The sequence below is a fragment of the Phaseolus vulgaris genome, chromosome 9 (assembly GCF_000499845.2).
Source record: "Phaseolus vulgaris cultivar G19833 chromosome 9, P. vulgaris v2.0, whole genome shotgun sequence".
Lineage (NCBI taxonomy): Eukaryota > Viridiplantae > Streptophyta > Magnoliopsida > Fabales > Fabaceae > Phaseolus > Phaseolus vulgaris.
The window spans coordinates 23,022,125-23,043,373 of record NC_023751.2 but is presented as its reverse complement, the minus strand read 5'-3'; the positions used below and the strand labels follow the sequence as shown (position 1 = coordinate 23,043,373).

The following is a 21,249-nucleotide window of genomic DNA, read 5'->3' as shown; positions in this document are numbered from 1 at the left end:
GTAAATGTTCTAAATTTGCAGCATATTTAGTTTAGTGAGCTTTCTCCAGTTATTGAGTTACGTGTTGAGAAATTGATATTACATTTAACAAAGCATCTGATTGTTGATGACTTGAAGATCGGTACCATCACTGAATATAAAAAGTATTAAAGAAACTTTTATTTAGAACATCTTCGTTTACTTTCTTTTTCTAATCTCATTTTATAACATAATTTTATTTTAAAATCGCATTACAACGTTCAATAATTTTTTTTACATTATAACTTCTTAAAATTTAAAAAAATTGATTTAAGTATAATTAAATAATTATATTTTAATAATACACTAAATGAGATTTTTAAGATAAACAAATATTTTATTCGTATTATTACCTAAAATTTTATATCATCTCCAACAGAAGATTGTATAAAACTCAAATATTAGCATTTGATATATGACTTGAAGATATCGTTATTTGTTCTATTTTATGTAGACAAAAAATGTATTAATAACTAAACATGAGACTACAAAATCTTTGACTTATCAGAACACGCATCAGTTACTGTTTGTACAGCCCACTCAAATGATGGGTGACTACCACCATCTTTCTACGTAAAACATCTATAATCTCATCCCATTGGCATCTCTTTGTAAACACTCATTTCAATATTCCTAGAATTAAAAAATATAATATCAAAATAGTCCAACAAATTACTGCTTTTAACCAGGCTGATGTCATCCCATAACTATAGCTTATTATCATTTGAGTATTCCACATAAATCTTTCAATCACCAAAATTTGCGGGCTTACTCTCAGATAATAATGTCAGGATTGTGGCGAACACCAACACCAGTTTTTGTCCATTGACTTCGGAGATCCCCACGGTCAAATTCTGCACATGAACCAAATTTCTGCAAGAAATTAGGCTCTTTGCTGCATGCTCATCCAGTAATAGAAACAGATTGTCAGAGAGCCTGGCATATCATCTCCAGAGGTTTTATGACTTAACCTTTAGTAATAAAATGATTAACAAAAAAATGACAGTTTTAATTATACATAATACAGTTTATAACTAAGTAACAATTAATAAAACAAACTTCAGTTTCAACATACCAAAAAATTAGGGTTCGATAATATTAGGTTGAGATCCGTTAGCTAGAAATAATAGAAACATAAATTAAACATTTTTTATTTTTTATTTTTTTTTATCAGCAACATAAATTAAACATAGATGAAGAAAAGAGAATATTGAGTTAGCACGACAAGGACCTGCAACTAATAACAAACTAAAACAGAAAAGTTTGATTGTAACAACTTGCAACTTACTTAAAATGGACATTTTGGTTCATGGAAGTGGAAAATTATAACAATTTAGCCCTTGAAAAAAAAATTTGATTTAGACAATAAATATGTAAAAGGTTAGATTGATCCCTAAAAATTTTTACTACTTAGTATCAATTTGATCTTTAAAAATATAATTTAGTGTCGAATTGATTATTAAACATTTAAACTTAATAATAAAATAATTTTAAGAAACTTTATAATAAAATGTAATTATCATACTTTCTATAAATTCCGTTACTATGAAATTTCATTCTTTCATATCTCTCATCCAAAAAAAAATAAACTTAAATTTAATTAATGAATATCTACAGTTGACATCTAAATGGAAAATTTACAACTTCCGAGACACATACCACTTACAGTTTTAAAATAGATACCTGCTTCCTCTAATTTTTTAATAAAATAATTTACAATCTTTTTTAATTTGTAAATAAACATTCATTTTGTTCATGTTTTAAGTAAATGACATTTATGACCGTGTATTTTAATAAAATGAAACTTTTCTCCCTTTTTTGTTTTGTTTAAAACATCATATTGGTTAAAATTTAATAAAAATAAGTTGTTTTATAAAAAATAAATGGTTTAATTATTATATATTTAAAATATCATAAAAATTATATTGCCAACAAAATTTTAAAATACCTTACAAAAATTTAAAAAGTTATATTTTCAAGCAAAAATATTAATAGAAAATTGATATATGTATATATATATATATATATATGATTAAATTTATTAATTTATTATTATATTTATGCATAATTTTAATTCAAGTATAGATATAAATAAAATAAAAAGTACTATTTTTATTTTATCAATAACATGAAGATGATGAATGTTTATTTCAAAATTAGAGTGATATTTTTTTTTCTCTAATAAGTTTTCCCAACCTAATGGATACTATTCTTATATATAATTGTTACTAGCTTTGGCAAATAATAAATCAAACATTAAACATTAAGTGTGTGTTTGGATTGAGGAGTGGATGTGTAAAGATTTGAGGGAGTAGATGTGTGAGAATTTGAGAAGTGAGGTTGTTTAAATTGAAATATGTTAGAGTGAATGTGTGAAAAAAGTTTATAAGTGTTTGTGAGTGATATGATAGTTGTGAAAGAGTTTTATTTATTTTTTTTAAATTGTTAAATGTTACTTTACAAATTTATTTCTGTTTATTAAATTTTTTTAATAATGAAATGAGTTATTTTTGTTTAGAAATAAACAACTTTTACATATTTAGTAGATTTAAAAATTAAAATTAGAAAATAAATATATATTAAATATAAACATATATAATTTAAAAATTATAATTAGAAAAAAAATATATTCAACAAATTAAATAAAAATAAAACTTCAAATAATTTCTTAAAATATTAAACATGCATTATAAAATTAGAAAATAAATCAAAAAATAAATCAGATCTTATATAAATAAAAGATAATATTTTTTATTATTAAAAACCATATAGTAATAAAAAATAATTGCTAAATAAAATATAACATAATTAACAATGAAAAATAATTTCATAAAAAACTATTATCAAATAAATTAAAAACTCAAACATAATAATTATAAAAAAATATATTAATATAAACGTAACAACAAATTAAATAAAAAAGAAAATTTCAAATAATTTCTTAAAATATTAAATATATACTATAAAACTAGAAAAAAAAATCACATCTTATATAAATAAAAAAAATATTGTTTTTTAATATTAAAAACCCTTGTAGATGAATGAAGGTAAATTCGTAAATATTACAGCTGATGTGATTCTCCCTCTACATCTCTTCATTTTGAGGGAAGAGGATATTTAATGTTCACAGGTATATCCTCTTCTCCTTTTCCCTGCAAAACAATGAATCCAAACAATTAATATCCCCTCACTTCTTTCCTTGTGAACAGTACATCCATGAAAACAAACAGAGCCTAATTGTTTACTACATGAATTTTATTTCAAGAACTTAAAAAAGATAAATTCTATATAACTAAATCACTCATTTTGTGTTTAAATTTTAAAAATAAATTTTAAAACTTTAATTTTTATAATTAATGTTATTTTTAAATAAAATAAGGGAAATAAGTGTTCCTTTATTTTTACAAAATAAAGATAAGTATAAGATGAATGTAACATAAAGTAAATGCAATCTTTTCTATTAAAAACTTATTTTGGTATAAATGTTAATTATAAGAATCTTGTAAATGCAATTTTTTCTATTAAAAATAAATTTCCTATTAAAATTTAATTTGAAATTTTTAAAATATGAAATTTCGTTCACTGTTTTTAATGCTAAATACTAAAAAACTTTAGATCCTTATATTACTTATTATTTTTTTAAAATAAAAATATTACAAGGGTATAAAAAATTTCATAATCTACTAATAGTCATAATGTCAAAAGATTTTTTTTCTTCAAAATAATACATTATTTCTATATCATTGTTGCAGAATCTTGCGAGAAAGTTCAAATATTACTCAAAAATACAATCTGATGACCAAAATTTATTAAACCTCAAATTTTCTATTTTAGAATATAAAACCTTAGATTAGTTCCTACATATAAAGATAAATGTTCCAGTGATTTCTATTGCAAATATTGGATTTTGGATTAATGGGATGGATGCAATTCATGGTCGAGATCAGTATGAAGACAAAGGACCGAATATGGAAGAAAATAGAGAAAAAACTGACTTGGCAAAACTTAAAAACTCCACCGGTCCAATTGCGATTTTGCTTCGGACATATCTTTTTGTGCCTTTTTTCGTCGATAAAAAATTGGACAATCCCGACTACAACAAAATAGTACACGAGAAATCAGCGAATAATTAATTAATACTGTAATATGGTGCTTCTTAAAACCAAAAGTTTGAGAACCTGAAGCAATTTCACTAAATGAACATACCTGGTGCAGAGAACATCTTGATGAAGTGAACCTTGGCACTCCTGACACTGTGTCCACAACCTCCCAAAAAGCTTCTCCAACTCAGACACTACAAGTACACCACCACTTGTTTTGTGAGTTTTGTCCAATTAAAAATAACTGTAACCATCCAGTACAACAAAACCAAAAACCATTTCAAATTGAACAGAGTGCAACGGATGCCCTACCTTGAGATACTGTTTTACAGTATAGCTCAGCTTCCCTTCCTTTGCAATGTGAACAGACTGTGTGAAGATCCTTGCTGAACCAAATAAAACAAAAACTTGAGACCTTCAGAATACTGACATATACTGTACATTATAATTCATAAAAATAATCTTCAACACAAGACATAAATATTATCAGGTATTTCACTAGTGGAAATACAACTTGATGCCTATAGGTGTAAACTGCAAAGGTTTTAATCTCCATCACAAAACTTAGTCTCTTAGTCTTATGATTCATATATAACACCTGAAGAATCTGGCTTTCCTGACAAGACTCCGGGAAACCAAATCAAAATTTCAATTTCTAGAGCAAACCTATGCCACCTCCTCCACAAAATGTTATCTCACAGGTAGTATCTACAGAAACATTTTGAAAAGTAGGGATAAAATTTACAGACGACAGGAAATTCATTAAATCAACTATTCTGAAAGAATGGTCCCCGAACATGTGCTATTTTTTTTTGGGGTCTTGTGTTCATCTTCATAAAGAACGTATGTCTTCTTAAAGTAAATTGGTAACATGAAAGGGTTCATAACAATTCTATAATATATTGCTGGCCTATAGTTCTAAAATATTTAAAATCTATAGGAAATCTCTCAAATATACAGCCTAGTTATTGAAAATGTTAGCATGTGCATAAATGTTAATTCTTCATAGTTCCTGTTGTGTCTTTCCTTCACAAAAATCTTGAAGCAAACACAAGAAAGGGAATATATAAAATTAAAATCAACCCGGAACTTTAAGACAACACTATGAAAAGAGGGGGAGATAGATACCCTAGTACAGCTTTACAGCCAATGCAGGTAAGGTTTCTCTTAGCATATTTCAATAAGCCAATGTTTGACGGAGTAGAAATTGAAATAGATCTTGTATGATCTCCATGGAGAAGTTCTCTGCTAGCATTCTTCAGAATTGGCTCAAAAATTCTCAGAATCGGCTGCAATACAATGAAGCTAATAAAGAACAGCAATTTGGAAATCCAGAACATCTAAGAAAGGGATAAACCAACCTTGCTAATTTGATTCTCAAGATAGTATTGAGGATCTATAGGAATGTTGTTCTCTAGAACATAAATAGGGTCCTCTGATTTCTCATACGCCTGATTTTCTTACACATGTTAGTCAAGAGAAAATCTAAACAAATGTTTAAAAAACTATAATAAAAAAGAGAGGGGAACATGTGGTATTACCTTTGCACCTTTTGCAGCTTTGATAATTACATAAGGTACTCTATCTCCAACATTTGGAGCAGTGGCAGCATCTCGCTGTCAATTACAAAATCAAATCAAATACATTTGCGGCCTACCAAGCTGGGACATGGCAAACTCAATAAGCCTAAAACAGTTTTCAATCCAGTAACAATACTGTATAGTTCCACAAATAACTTATCAAACATTTGAAACATTAATTTACAGGACCTGAGAGGTGACTATATAGAATCCCACATCAAAATTAAAAATAATTCATGGTAATTGCTGTAAATAGTGATTTATTAGAATATCTTCAGGATATCCAAACTTGATTAAGAGATAATATCTTTAGAAACTTCTTATTTATTTTAGCATACTTTTGTATTTTAAAGAGATTGTTTGTTACAAATAGAACTGAGAATGTACTTGGTGTGATTTTTATAAATAAATTATTTCTTATTTCCCTACATAGTTCAAGTGTAATTCTAATATACCATTTGATGTTTTGGCACATATAGAGCAAATGATCATGTACTATAACCTTGCCTTCTTTTTCCTTTGCCACAAGAATCTAATTTTCCAAAAAAATAAAAATGGGTAAAGACAAAACCACATATATATTTGATTATCTAGCCAACCTTGCGCATCCTTTCAGCAAGTTCAACATGAGCTGCCTTTACTTCATAATCATCTCCTGTCTTTGTTAAACCCTGTTAAAGCAAGCATGTTGGCGCCAAGTTCAGAGGAATTATTTTGGTAATGCACTCAGCATCAAATATCTGAATGTTCCACTAAAAGCAAATAGCAAAGAGAGACCATTGCATGGTCTGTAGATTCAATATACTTCCACCTTTGTAATAACCAGCAGAGATAAATCCATCCGATTCATGAGAAGATCTGAAATTGCGTTCTTGACATACTGGACAGCCCCCGGAATGTCCCTGTCAATCAGTATTTTGTGAAGACAATCATTCACCAGGTTTTTTACCAACAAACAATTGTCTCTTCGAACTGTTTCAATACCTGTTCAATGAAAATTTAGTTTAAGAGGCACTTCAGCAAATCCAGAGGAAGGTAAAGAGTAATGTTTACCTTTAGTGTCCATTTTGTCAAAGTTGTCTGGTTTTGTCCAAAACAAACCAGCATATCTCTTCTTGCTAATCAATAGATATGGATAATAAACCTTCTCAAATTCTAGTTTGATGGGCTTCACAATCAAAACGACAACAAATAAGGACAAATCAAGGTAGCAAATAAAATAATAAGTTTTATAGAATTAAGATTAGGTTTACTGAAGCTGAAGCTTAAACAATCTGCAGACTAAAACCTTAGACTAGCTGCAATTTTTGTGAAGTTGTAATTAACATGAATATAAATTCAGAAATAACATTACAATTGTTGAATCTAAATTATTTGAAAAAATATGAAACTTTTTGTTCCATATTTGAAGAATCAGGGGAATGATTGGAATAATCAAATGTTGCTTTGTAGGATGAGGGGCTCATTTTTATTTGAATCTTGAGCAAACAAAACACAGTGATTTCAGAATCAATTGTTACTTCATTGTTTGGAGAAGATATAAAAAGGAACATTTTTCATATTGTTGAAATAAGTGATCCATAAAAATAATTCAAGAAAAACACAATACAGTTTTCATGTTTAGAACTCCATCACTTTCACAGGCTATCATAAAAGAATAAAATAAAACGCTAAATAAACGGTTACTTTTGTGAAAGTTCCACTTATATATTCGGCAGCTTCTCTCCCCAAGTTCATAGCCTGTTCTACAGAAGAAACACCAAATTGTACCATGACTGAATCTGTGTCTCCATATATTACCTAGTAGCAAGAATGACATTACTTTGCAAGTCATTTGTCATTGTTATGGTGGTAAAGCATATAAGGAAAAGATACGACTACATTAAATTTAAGAAACAAATGCATAACTGGAAATGTAAAATTTATTGGCAAGGATAGAAAGTTTATATTGTTGATTCAATGTTAAATTCCCCAGACTAGAATGCAGTAATAAGGACCAATAAAAACCTAAGATAGCTTCGACTTCTAGCCCATGAAACCCCATAGAGTATGATAGGTATCAAAATAATAAAATTTATAAATATTATACCTCAACATTGTGCTCATAGCCATTAAGTGTCGTAAATTTATCTCCCACAAGTTTTTTTGTGTGCTCAATCATTTGTCGACCTTTAGAGGCATCCAATCAAACATCATAAATCAATGGAGATGCTATTTACATTCAACAAAAAGATAATTTAGAAACACACACCAAACAAACTAAGAGATGAAAGCAATACCATAGCTTGTTACACTCGATGATATCTCCAAACATGGTAACTGACCAATGGTAGCCCCAGTAAACCCATACACAGAATTTGCACTAATCTGATCAAAAGTAAGTAGAAATGGAGTTTAAAATGTATCAATACCAAGAAATATTGAATTAACACAGTTATTAAAACGCACAAAGCAGTAGTGAGAAATGAACAAATACCAAAAGACAAAAGGACAAGGAAAAAAGACACAAAATTAAGAGGCTCGGCTTACTTTCAGGGCCAGCTGCCTACCATCTAGTACTGCCCTCTCCAGGGGATCCCTCGCCTCCTGTAGTAGATGTTTGATAGAAATCATTTACAGGCACATATAATATACAGAATTCAATTAGTGGATTTGAATTAATCAAAACAGTTGACAGCAAAACAATCTAAACCCAACGTCAATTTTCACAAGTATAGAAAGGATACCTTTAAGTCTGCTTTTGCCCTTTTTCGGGCTGTTAATAGCTCTTCAAGTATTTCAGGAAGTATTCCCTGAATTTATTTTCATTACATCAGTGCCTCAACTTCATATAAGCATTAACCTCTACAATGAAATCAGCATAGAACTGCAAAGAAAAAGGAAAAATAGTAATTTTTCAAACAACATACCTTCTGCAGATTTGCTTTAACAAATGTTTCACCAGATGGAGTTCTGTTCACGGACTCCGGAGGGATGTTCAGCTTGCGAGCATCTTCAGAAGTCACCTTAAAGAATAGTTAACATAGAAAAAAAAAACTGAACTATTCCGGTGAATAAAGTAATATATATCCATATTTCTTTCTAAAGAAACAAAACTTAGATGCTTAAGCAAAACTAACAAAACAATAAATATTTACCAGTGTGCAATAACATAAATTATAGGCCATCATAATAGATGGATACAGGGATGCAAAATCTAACGTAGCAATTGGTTTTTCATAAAATCCAGCCCTTGCCTCCAATACCTGCAAGTTGTAATTCAAAAATCATGCATCAAAAGGCAACAACTTGACGACTGAAATGTCCAAAAGGAAAATAAAGGGAGAAGGTTAGTGAATCAACTCCAAAACTTATGTAGATCTCTGTCAATAAAGAAACTTGAAATTTGAGCATGTTTTCAATATTTTCTTGCATTAACAGAAGAACAAGAGGGAAAAATAACAAGTATCTACAAACAACTGCAAATCCAGATTGTATAGATCTTTGTTTATAGGCTTGCTTAAGCAGTACATAACATATGAACATTTTAACAATAAAATTTCCAATTCATAGCTAAGGACCAAATTGATTTAAGAAAATATTTTTTACTATTTCCATTTTCACAAATAATTTAAAAAAATCACTTTGTTTACTGTTTTCATTGTCTCCACAAATCCTTAAAAACGGGATATAAAAATAGAAAAAAAAAATCTCAAACCAAACAAGCCCAACATGTTAGGGATTCCAAAACATCAATAGTTACTAGTTACAGTAAAGTATCAACAGTTAGAAAATTCTGTTAGTTGGAGAGGATGGAAGAATAGGGCGTTTAGTTTAATCAAGGTGGCATTCAGTTTGTATCAATTGAGAACTAAGCTTTAGCTTTAATGTGCCAAATATGGGAAACCCTTGTAAAGGGGATACCCTAGGAGATCTTTCTCCTGGTTCAAAACATTTTTAAATCAAGAAACTAAATCAGAATAAAATCTCACTGTACATTTGTCATTATTAGGATAAAGTTATTTTCTTACCTACTTTCCCTAAACTAAAAAGGCAATGCTATATAGCAGAATTGTCTTTCTTTGTTCCAACTGTAAAGTGAAAATACAATATCCTAATTTCTATCTAACCAAAAATAATATACATTGACAAAGGTGATTGTTTCATGAATATAGAGGAGAAAATTATACAAAGCATAGTTGACAAACTGGCAACTCACTCGAAAGCTCAGGGATACCCACACTCGATTTAACTCTGGTAGGCTCAGTCAAATGCAGGTAATAGATGTGAAGCCCTTGTTCATTTGATCCACTTGGATAATTGTATTTCAGTGATTTGTCCATTGTGTCACTTGGATATTTTGTTTCGATACATGATTAGGTATTTTTAATACTATTTTAGGTAAAGTATTAAGTTTGTAGAACCTTAATGAGTTACCATAGACTCAAATTTGACAACTTTAATGCAATGCAATCTTGCTGTAAAGAGTTCATGATGCTATGAGCCTTTGAATATCCAATTCATTCATGCTCAATTCCGAATATAATCTAATTTGTTGAGACAAAATATAAATAAAATTCTCAGAAAATACAAGGCATCGAATAGTTGTATTGTATGAATGGGTAGCTAATACAATCTATTTCATTTCATATTAGAAGATGCATACACACAAACATGAATGTATAGAAATTGAAAGTGGAAAGAATCAGTTAATAAACGCCTATTAACCGTTAAAATAATGAATATGAAAAAGAAAGGAATGAACTTACAGTGGCACCTTCGAATGTTCCTTGTTCAGACCCGACCTGTTTGACACTAGGAATGACCAGATTCTTCTGTCTTGCCTTCCTAAGAAGTTGTGAAAGTACCTGGAAAGGAAGAAAAGAAAACAAGGAATTACTGATACAAATTTAATGAGTCAATCATTTAAGTGATTCTCAGCATTGTTAATTAAAAAGGAACTTTGATCGCTTACCTTAATGCTTTGGCCTCTGGAAAGTAGAAAAGAAATTGGAACACCTGTTACTCGAGCCATCTCCACATAGTTGTAAATGAGCATCAATTTATCCAAAAGTCGCTGAGGGAGGTATGCATCCTGCACATTGACGGGCAGAGTATGAATTTTGAATGGTCAATTTCTCTAACACGTAAAATACCGATAATGGATTCACCATATCTGATACACAACATTTTAATAGGTTAAAGAACCACAAGCAATTCACCCAGAAAATAATCACAAACAATAAAACTTTTTAAAGCTAAATTATTAAGTATAATAGGATAATATTGAAACTTTTCTTAGTATATTACTGTCAAATAATATCTGGAATCAGTTGGTTAGAATTAGTTACTGCCAACTTAAGTGACAGCTTGGCCAACAAAATTTAGTAAAATTCCTTATCTGTTACACATCAAAAGGAGAAATGAAACAGAGCCTTCTTTACAACTTCCCAACAGAAGCCAAGGGTCACTAAATAACATGGTAAATCCGTCCCACACAGAAGTATTCCATAAAACTAACAAGCAACGCAAACCAAAACTGTTTCACAATCAGTCAGATCACAATTTTCATCATCAACTGAGTTACAAAGTAATTATTGTCAACTTCAACATTTATAATAGTGAGAACTAGATAGGAAACAAAAGAAAAAATAGACAATAATAGTTTAAAAAGATGACAATAAAGCATCCTAGGACAAAAGAACCAGAAAGCAAACCTTCAAACAATACACAGCAAGACGCCTCCTAGTTTCTGGGGTTCCATTCTGAAGTTCAGATATGATAGAATGATGGACATCCTCTTTCTGCACTATATGAACAAGCAGTTACTAAGCTAATAAATTGACAACCACTATAACATCCAAGAACAAAGACGAGATTCCAGCAAAAGAAGCTGTCTAGATAATGGTAAGCATATAAATAAGTCAAAATGCAGAAAAAGAGCACAGACACACATGCAAACATACAAATAGCAAATAAAAAGACCAATTGAAATGCGTATCTGTAAAATAACAACTGCATTGCAATCCAATTGAAATGGCCAATCCTCATATCAAATCATGAGTCTATGCATGTAAATCAGCAACTTCATCAACTGCTATAACTAGACAGGTATAGTATTTATATATTAATATAAAGATGTGTTAATAGTACTTTCCAACCATGATCCAAATCCCATTAACAGCTCCCACTTCCAAGATGTATTTGAAACAGAAAATAAAGGAATAAAAGGGTGACCCAGTGAACAAGGCTCCCATCCCACTTAATGGGATCGAAGAAGGGTACATGTACACAACCTTATATCCAAGGTTATCAAACTCGAGAGACTACGTAGACTCATGGAGGCTCTCTAGACTCGTAAGAGTTTATTTCGTATGAAAAAAATATTTCAAATCATACAATTAATCAAAATATTTAAAACAAAAGTCCATTATATTAATAAAATAACTACATTTAGTAGTGAATGAGAATTATATAAGTTCAAAATATCTCAAATAAATAAATTCATATAATATAAATATTATAAAACATTATGTAATTGGGTCCTATATAAACATTATATCCTGGAGCATTTTTACTTATTTTAATAAATGGGGGATGTTCTTGGGTTATGCCTAGTTAAATTAACAAAAAATTTAAAAATAGAATATTCTGAAATTAAAATAAAATTCAATTGACAAAAAATTCTCCAATTGATATTCTCTCTTACGGCCCAAATTTTAAAAAAACTTCCCAGCAGATTTAAAAAACCCTCAATATTCTCTTGGCCAAGAAAACCCTAAACTCAAACAAATGCACCATGACCACGACCAGGACAAACGGAGCGACGCACCACCACAACAAACAGAGTGACGCTACATCACAATTACGGAACACGATCACGAACGTCGCCACAAACGCCACCACAAAAGCCACCACCAACGCCAACACAATCGTAACAGCGCACCACGACCACAATTGAAACAGACACACCACCACAAAGAACGCGAGCAAACCCTAACGTTGGCAATGTGAGTTTGTCTAATTTTGGGTTCAGAAACGGGTCGTTTTGGGTTTAAAGAAAAACCCTCTTAACTCGTCAACTCGGTTGCAAACTCACGAGTTCAGTGTGAGTTTACCGAGTTTGATCAAAAAACGAGTTTGTTTCCGAGTCAACTCGCCCAGGGTGAGTGGGAACGTAAATTCGAACGAGTTGACTTGCGAGTTTGATAACCATGCTTATACCCTAAGAAGAGAGGCATTCCAGATTTGAACTTATCATCTCCAAGTCACAATGCAATAGCCTTACCATTGTGCCAATACACAATAAAGGGAGGAAATAATTGTTGAAATGATGTCAAAAGAATGACTTTACCTGCTCAGAAAGGAAGTGTGCTGAGACAGAATTTAGTGAATACGAACTTAATTTGTAGTCTCTCTGCATAACCTGCAAATGGAAACATAACAAATAAACCTGTTAAGCAATAAACTTAGAGAGTCCATCACAGGGCAATTAAAGCAAAACAATATTGGCATAACCTGGAGTAAGTCAAACTGAACTCTCCCTTCTACTGCAACTTCTTTGCTTTCCCTGGTCCCGTACTGCCTACAAAACCATCAAGTATCAATAAGGTAGATAGTCAAATGACATGGACTCAGAAAATAAAAGGAAAAAGAAACGAATTCCAAAAGTCATTGAAAATGTTAAGAATGTAAAATGCAGGATTCATTTTAGAAATCAAGTTTCTATATTCATTAAAGTTGATGAAACTAACAAAACCTAAAAATCCACCAGACTACGACTATTATAAAATAATGAGGAAACATGTACATGACAGAAGACTATATCTCCTTACCTTGACGAGAAAGTTGTATCCTTTACCCGAACTCTACTGTTCCTAATACGGCCAAGAATAGGAAATTCTGCTATCTTCAGGTTTGCAGCTCTCTGAAAAAACAAGAAAATAACAAATTAAATTAAAACAATAACCACAAGAACTTGGTTTTAAATAACAGAACCTTACAGTTATCAACTCTAAAAGTGTACTGTTTAAAAGTCATGTCAGCACCTCAATAAGATATGGCAGGTCAAATTTGCAGATGTTATATCCAATAATAATATCAGGGTCCACTTCCAGAATTAAATCCTGCAAGAAAAAGAACACCTCCATCAAAATATAAGGGTGTAATAGAGAAAAGATTATAATCCATTCATGAGTTAAATAATATCAAATTGACTCATGATATACAAGTTTAAGAAACCAAAGATATTTAATGGCAATGACCATTGCCAAAGTTATAAGAACTACAAAACATCATCCTATGAAACAAAACATGCAAGATGTCAGTTATTTAATTGCATATCCAAAAAACAGTTTATTTAGGGAGACTTGTGAATAAAAATTGGGGGGTTTGCTGAAATTCTTATGCTTCATAAGTATAAAAATGGATAAGCACACAATGAAATTACCCTCCAAGCTAGCAGGACTTCTCTTTCCGTATCAAATGACATCACATCAACACCAACAATAGGAGAGCATGATTTAAGGGTCATCACATTACGAATAAGTGGCTGGTCCTCTCCTTGTAAAGTAACCAAATTAGCAATCTGAAAGAAAAGAGAATTTTCAGGTGAAAAACAATAACACAGTGCACTAATTTGTAGTGGCAAAAAGAGAAGGCAAAGAGACCTGGATAACAGGATCATGGCTAGGCTCGGGAAAATGACCTTTACGACCAGCACACTCAATGTCAAAACTCAATATGCGAAATGGAGCCATCTTTGAATATTCCCCTTCTGGAGCATGACTAATCAAATCAGAATACCTATAATATTGTTAAGGGGAGAACAGAAATATCTAAAGATTTTAATACTCCCATAACCCTTTAACACAGATAGACACATGAAAGAGGATACAGGCAATCAAACTCCAACTGGCAATAAGACAAGCTTTTCGCTATCTTCTTATATTTTCCTGCTGGAATTTCAATCCAATTTCCACCTACTATGTTGCAATCAATCATGAACCGTAGGGCAAAAAGTACATTGCTTTCATAAGTCCAGAAGCTCTTCATTCCCAGACCATCAAGCTGAATACCCCTATCAAGAATACCTGACATGTTTTGAAATATTGGTAAGAAACATTGATTCATAAATGAAGTAAATTCAACAAAGACAACTGTCAAAAAAATGCAGACATACTAGTGCAAGATGCATGAAGCTAAGATTTAACATTTAGCCCAAAGTGTGTGAGACCATAACACAACAAACTAAGAATACAGCCAATAAGAACCAAGAACGCAGCTTAAACATAAATAAAGTAATTCTGGACTTCTGACTTTTGATAAGATGGTTAATATATTAGAAAATAGAATGTCTATTTAAAATATATAAGTTTACCACGGCAGCTGGCAACCATTGTTGGGAGTGCAACTACAATTTTGAGAAAGGACTGGGAATCAGATTGCTGATAGTACTTAATACTTCTCCTCTGCACCATTTCAATGCGGCGAACGAATTTTCCTACATTACTATTTCTATTGGCTTCTCTCATCCTTCCCTGAAGCATGACAAAAGCAAGTAATAAAAGCAGTTTGCAAGTTAAATAAATGAACCCTACATTAAAAACCAGAAAAAAAAATGTATTTTCAGGTACTAAACCAGATACCTCAAGTGTTTGGTGAAAATGAGAGATATCATCTGGACCCATTCCAGGAGGGCAACAGATGTAGAAATATGGTTCAAACCCATGAACATTGCAGCAAACACTGTGTCCTGACAAACAAGCAAAATATAAGTTAATTATATAATTCCTACAAGGTGCTGCATGGCTGACTTGAGAGCCATAATCATAAGTACAATGATAGGTCATATATAATTTTTATTTTTACTAACTTTTTCAACAAACACTTGACTAGTTCTCTCAAAACAGATTATTTCTAGGCACAAAATTCATTGTTTGACATTTGTAACCATTGGAAAATCCAGACATGAATTATGCAAGGTACCTGAGTATGCAAGAAAGTAAAATCCAAACATGATGTTGGGCTATACAAAAATATATTCAGCACAAGTTTGTCAAAAGCATCAATTTGCCCTTTTCTGAAACATTCATCACTTCATATCTGGAATCAAACAAACTATCTGTGCACTAGGTTGATAAATCTTAATTTGGCAACCAAAAGACCTAACAAACCCAACTAAGTTCGGTTTCTTAAGCATACATACAGTTTGTTTCAGTTTTCCGCTTCAGAACCAGAATAAAATTGTGTAGTTTGCTATCTATGCATATATTGCCCAAAATTAACATATTCATAGATTAGATTTCTACTTGTCATGAAAGTTCTTACATTAATTTTTTATTTATATCGATTGATTATGCTTTTAATAATAAGCCTTAGGGGCAATTAGTTGATAGTGGATCGTGTAAAAACAAGTGAAGTCAACTTAGTGTTTATTAAAGAAAAAGTGGTTGATCAAAAACTGACATGGCAGAACTGAACCAAAACAATTGAGATTGATTTGGTTTAATCAATTTCTCCTCTAAGAACTTACTGGTTCTGTGCCTACAAGTTTTCCCCCAAAAACTGAACCAAACGAAACTCCAAACACTCCTAATGTAAACCACACTTGACTTAATAATAGAAAACCAACAGAAACGCTCAAACACATCATCGACTACTATCGTTCTCTTTATTGTTTCAAACTTCTAAAACTAGCAACGGTTCGTTGAGTGGGTCATTCAGGTTTTCTTTCTTCCCTACGAGATCGCACAACACTATAAACAAACAAACCAGCAACATTTATCTCCAATTGTCTAAGAAACCAAATTGTGTAGCATAAAGATAGCAGAAACACGAGCAGACCTTCCTTCGTAACTCCAAAGATTCTGATAATGGCAGCAGGTCCAGACAAGTTCGGCAGCAACTCCCTGTGACTCTCCCCGATCACGTAATCAATCTCCAGCTGCTGAAAAACTAAAAGCAAAAAACAGACACTCAGAGCACAAATCAATAAAATTCCACTAATGACGGGAGAAAACAAAACCCTAACACCAAATAAGAAACGAAAAAAAATCAACTGAAAATACTCACCGACTTGTTTGACGTAATCGGCCGATAGTGGAGGACGCGCCCACTTGGATAGGCGAGCAGCGAGGGCCTGGCGCTGCTCGATGTCGCGGAGAATCATGGACTCTTCGTCTTCAGAAATGAGGGTTTGCTCCATAAACACGTCTTCGTCCATGTCCTCTTCCTGAGTCAATAAGGCTTGCTTCGACGGCGGAGGTTTCGGCGGCGCCGCCGCGCGCTTTCGGGAGGCGCTCATTGGAATCGGAAGAGAGAAGGTTGGAAGCGTGGGAGAGTGTGGAGTGAAAGGTTAACGAGTTCCCGCCTGTTTGTTGGGTGTTTGTACAGTGAGATTTTCCCGCGCGCGGCACGTGGCTGGGATAATACAATTCCTTTAGTTGAGTTGAGATATTCTTCACTTAATTAGAAATTGATTAGGCTATCAGGACACTGATAGAGCTTTTAAATACATGTTATGTGAAGTATAAAATTTATTAATTTTTAAAGTTTTATTTTCTGTTTGTTTTTGCTTTTTGGAAATTTTATCTGATTTTTATTTATAAAATTTATCCTATCAAAAAATTAAAACACATTAAATATGAAATAAAAATATGTTAACTCGATTTTTTTTAAATCTTAATACATATGATTAATTATACAATTGAAAATTACGTCACTTTGTTTGTTATATAATATAGGTAAAATAACACTCACATGTCATTAGTGTACTGATAAGTTCTTAATAACTTACCTGAAAAAAATTGTAGCCAATATATAATGTTATATTCATAATACATACATTCACTTAAATTTAATCAGTACTTTTTCATAATTCTCTATATAATATATAATATGAAAAGTTAACCAAATTTTGAGGATATATTTTGTATGTGGATTAATATGAAGAGTTAACCAAATGTATTTTAAAACATGTCTAGATCATCATATTCATCATAAAATTTATTATCATCGTCGATATTATTGTTAGCATCATTAGATATATATTTACAATCAAAATCACTTTCATCTTCATTGTGTACTACTTCTTCATATCTACCTTCATCATCTCTTAGTTGACCAAGTAGTGCATCATTTGACACAAATTTAGTATTCAAAAGGCAATCTTGATATGCAACCTCCAATATATATTGATTATCAGCCATACTTCTTGCTTTTGTTTTAATGATAACCCACTTATATGTTTTTTTTCTTAATATTTTAAGGATAAGGCATATAATATACCTTAATTGCATTTGCTACAAGTATGAAAGGATCATAATTCAAATACCCTTTACGATGATGAACCTCCCCATTATCATATTCCTTATGAACTTCTACACAATGATTCATTTCACAATCAAACCATTGGCAGTTAAATAGAACTAATTGTTTTGTTGGTTCTCCTATGTAATGAAGTTGCATAATCTCTTTAATAAAATAATAAGTTTCTTCATCTCACTATGATTACCCCTTAACACAAACCACATCATTGATTGTTTGTTTTTCAATGCTCCCTTTTTTATGTATGAAACTTTAAATCGTTAACAAAATAAATACGCCAACTAAGAACCTTTCTCCTTGGACACCATGCTAAGTCATGCAAAAATTGACTTTGAACTATATTGCTCTTATCATGAACCTAAATGTATGACAAGACGAGAGGAATTTGAATATAGTCGCAAGCAAGTGTAAAAACATATACTATCAATGTTATGATTGGTTTATTATTAATCAATACTCATATGTTTGAAACCATCCATAGCCTTAATTTCTCTTTGAGTGATGTTTGGATTTATTGCTTCTTGAAATTGTTTGAATATTCTAACATTTGTACATAACATTATGTTAGTTACTGTATACATGCTTAAAATATGCAAGTCATAATCAACTTAGGTACTTTGGTTGCACTTCTTCACAGTTAAGTAATACATGCAAATGTGTGAGTTCTTTCTTATTTAAATACTTTTGAAGAAGTTCCATTAAAGTGATTGGGATGATTAAAAATGGTTGATGTTTGGTGAGCTTCTTCATCTTCACCTCCATCGTCATTGCAACTTACTTTATTTCTCACTATTTACATATGAGACTCAAAATAATATGAATAAATATGAGAAGTCTCGTGCACCAGATATGCCTCACATATTGACTCTTCAACACATGTTTTTTCTTAACCATTTTTTTCAACTTATTCAAGTACCTAATATAACATACATCTGTTGAAGATAGATGAAGATTCTTCACAACATGTCAAAGAGTGTGTTTGATGTAGAAAATCACTTTGAAGCTTGTTGTTATGTAATTTACGATCTATATAAGGTTAAAGGTTGTTTAAATATGCCTTTTGCATTGTGATCTATCTTATATATCGTAACCAAGATGATGAGCTCAAGCACAAGGATTGTTTACAAAGTTCTTATCAAAAACTGTTTTAAGTTTTTCAAAACTAGCTTATTGCACACAAAATAAATTTGTTGTTTTACAAAACAATAGATTCATTTTTGTACTGATGCAAAAATTGCTAAGTCCTTTTTAAAAGCTTTATTCTGATATCAAAGTCAGTTTGGCTAAACATTGTCGTTGCAACTGATTTGGAAGTGGTTAAACAACCACCAACTGTATTTTCGAAAAACAATCTGTTCATTTAAATTTCAATATGTTATTTTGATAACAACTTTTTAACTATTTTTTGAAATTCTATTTCAATCCGAAAGCTATAAAAGGAAAGGTGTATTTCATGTTAAAAGACTTCTGAAAAATTACGTTTTGCATATAGTTTCAAGAAGCTTTCAGTGGTGGTTTGAAATCCTTCTTTGGTTTTTGAAAAGTTTTATAAAAAAACTACAAGTTTTCTTATGCTAGTGACTCTTGGTGAAGGATATCCGATTTTGTCACAGTGTACTGCATAAAGGGAGATCTGTTTCTGATTTCTTGCATGTTTGTAATTGCACTTATTGATAGGGTTTCTTGAAGTGTGGGTGGTGTTGAAATAGGGTTTTTTAGCATAATTTCTCTTTGTTCTTGGAGAGTTCAAGAACCAAGAGGTTTTGTAAAGGTTTATTTTGATTTAGTGGAAACCACCTTGGTGTAAGGTGGAACTGGATGTAGCTCTTGTTGAGTGAATCAATATAAAAACTGTGTGCTTCTCTATCCTTAATCTCTGCAAGCAATTCTGGAAATTTTGATATACTGCACTAAAATAAATATGTTGAAGTAAATTTGAATTTGTTGTTTCTGGGCTGATTCATACTTTGTTCTTCAAGATTTTGGAAAATTCTTGTTTACTTGTATAGAACATAATTTGCATGTATTGGCCGGATGAAACAAGTAATAAGGGCTTCTAAATAATTTTGTTATAGATTTTTTTTTTCTTTCCAAGACTGGTTTCAAATATTTGAAGTTGGATTTCTTGGTTTAAAATCTTTCTTAACTAATCTTGTTGGTACAGTTGATTAATCTGCTTGTTGTCTGTGTTTTGTAAAGTTGAAAATTAAATCCATTGATTCTAAAATCAATCTCTTTAAGTTTTTGGAAGTGCCCGTGTAATCAGAAATTTAAATCTATTTTACTTTTAATCAATATGTTCTTTTTGTCAAGATTTTTTGAAAACAATATTCTTTGCGAAAAATTTATAAGCTCAATTCACCCCCTCTTGATCTTAGACACTAATAAAACCAACAACATCGTCATATCATTAATTACTAACTTCATATGAGACCAATATAATATGCATGTTGAAATTTTGATAAATTAAATATATTACCTTTGAAATGGATACATCCATCGATATTGAACATGACCTCCTATTCTTGCTTCACAGGGTAAATCGATTGGTAAGTGTTCCATTGAGTTGAAGAATGTAGGTGGAAATAATCATTCCAATTTAAATAATGTGATGAAAATGTTTTGTTCCATGAGTGACAAATCATTCACTCGCAAAATAGTTGAGCACAAATCTTTGAAGAATGTACTCAACTCAACTATAGGTTCCCATATCTAATTTGGTAGTGCATTAAAATCAATAGACAATAACTCCTCCATAAATACATGACAATCGTGACTTTTCATTCCAATCATTCTTCCTTGTTCAATGTTCACACATCTACACAAATTTTAGACATTCTCAACTCAATAATCCATTTAAAGACAACAACTCTTTGTTCCCTAGATAAAACAATTTTTGCTTTAGGCTTCACAACTTTTCCATTAGGTAGATGTCGTAATTCTAACTCCTTTCTTTGACAATTTTTTTAAAAATCAATAATTGCCTTGTATGTCCATCATTGTATTGAAGACATTATCAAACACATTTTTTTCAATATGCATCACTTCAATATTATGTCAATATGCAGCACCAAAATGCTTTGCTTTATCCAATTATGAGCTACATCACAACCATGATAGGAAAATTGTACTTCCTCAATTACTTTGGGAAAATAGGCAACTTGTCCTCACACATCATCCGCAACTTATATCAATGGAGGTTGAGAATATTCAATTTAATTCTTTAAAAATACATTCTTATTTCT

General features: G+C 31.1%; 1 protein-coding gene across 6 annotated transcripts; it reads right to left on the bottom strand.

Annotated features, from left to right (window-relative positions):
• Window positions 1–507: 507 nt before the first annotated feature.
• Window positions 508–17,100, bottom strand: LOC137820375 (DNA polymerase delta catalytic subunit). Of its 6 annotated transcripts, none has more exons than XM_068624436.1 (31): window positions 16,751–17,087; window positions 16,523–16,633; window positions 15,325–15,431; window positions 15,057–15,216; window positions 14,574–14,769; window positions 14,347–14,482; window positions 14,127–14,264; window positions 13,726–13,803; window positions 13,513–13,604; window positions 13,196–13,262; window positions 13,032–13,103; window positions 11,395–11,481; window positions 10,653–10,772; window positions 10,447–10,545; window positions 8,836–8,943; window positions 8,608–8,703; window positions 8,425–8,490; window positions 8,228–8,284; window positions 7,978–8,065; window positions 7,788–7,867; window positions 7,385–7,498; window positions 6,752–6,866; window positions 6,510–6,682; window positions 6,298–6,369; window positions 5,660–5,734; window positions 5,480–5,569; window positions 5,247–5,407; window positions 4,431–4,504; window positions 4,225–4,312; window positions 4,014–4,111; window positions 508–954 (listed from the first exon to the last, which is right to left on the bottom strand). In XM_068624436.1, the coding sequence occupies exons 1-30, from the start codon at window positions 16,980–16,982 to the stop codon at window positions 4,024–4,026; spliced, it is 3,240 nt and encodes a 1,079-aa protein (XP_068480537.1). In that variant the 5' UTR covers window positions 16,983–17,087; the 3' UTR covers window positions 508–954; window positions 4,014–4,023. The 6 variants fall into 6 exon arrangements, with proteins under 6 accessions (XP_068480537.1, XP_068480536.1, XP_068480535.1 ...); XM_068624435.1 differs by having other exon boundaries at window positions 508–872; XM_068624434.1 differs by having other exon boundaries at window positions 516–913.
• Between the last annotated feature and the right edge of the window lie 4,149 nt (window positions 17,101–21,249).

Coding starts and splice junctions, on each gene's coding strand:
- LOC137820375 (XM_068624433.1), bottom strand. CDS start 16,982: ATGAGCGCCTCCCGAAAGCGCGCGGCGGCGCCGCCGAAACCTCCGCCG. Junction 16,634..16,750: donor CGATTACGTCAAACAAGTCG/GTGAGTATTTTC, acceptor TTTTGCTTTTAG/TTTTTCAGCAGCTGGAGATT. Junction 14,483..14,573: donor CAGTTGGAGTTTGATTGCCT/GTATCCTCTTTC, acceptor ACAATATTATAG/GTATTCTGATTTGATTAGTC.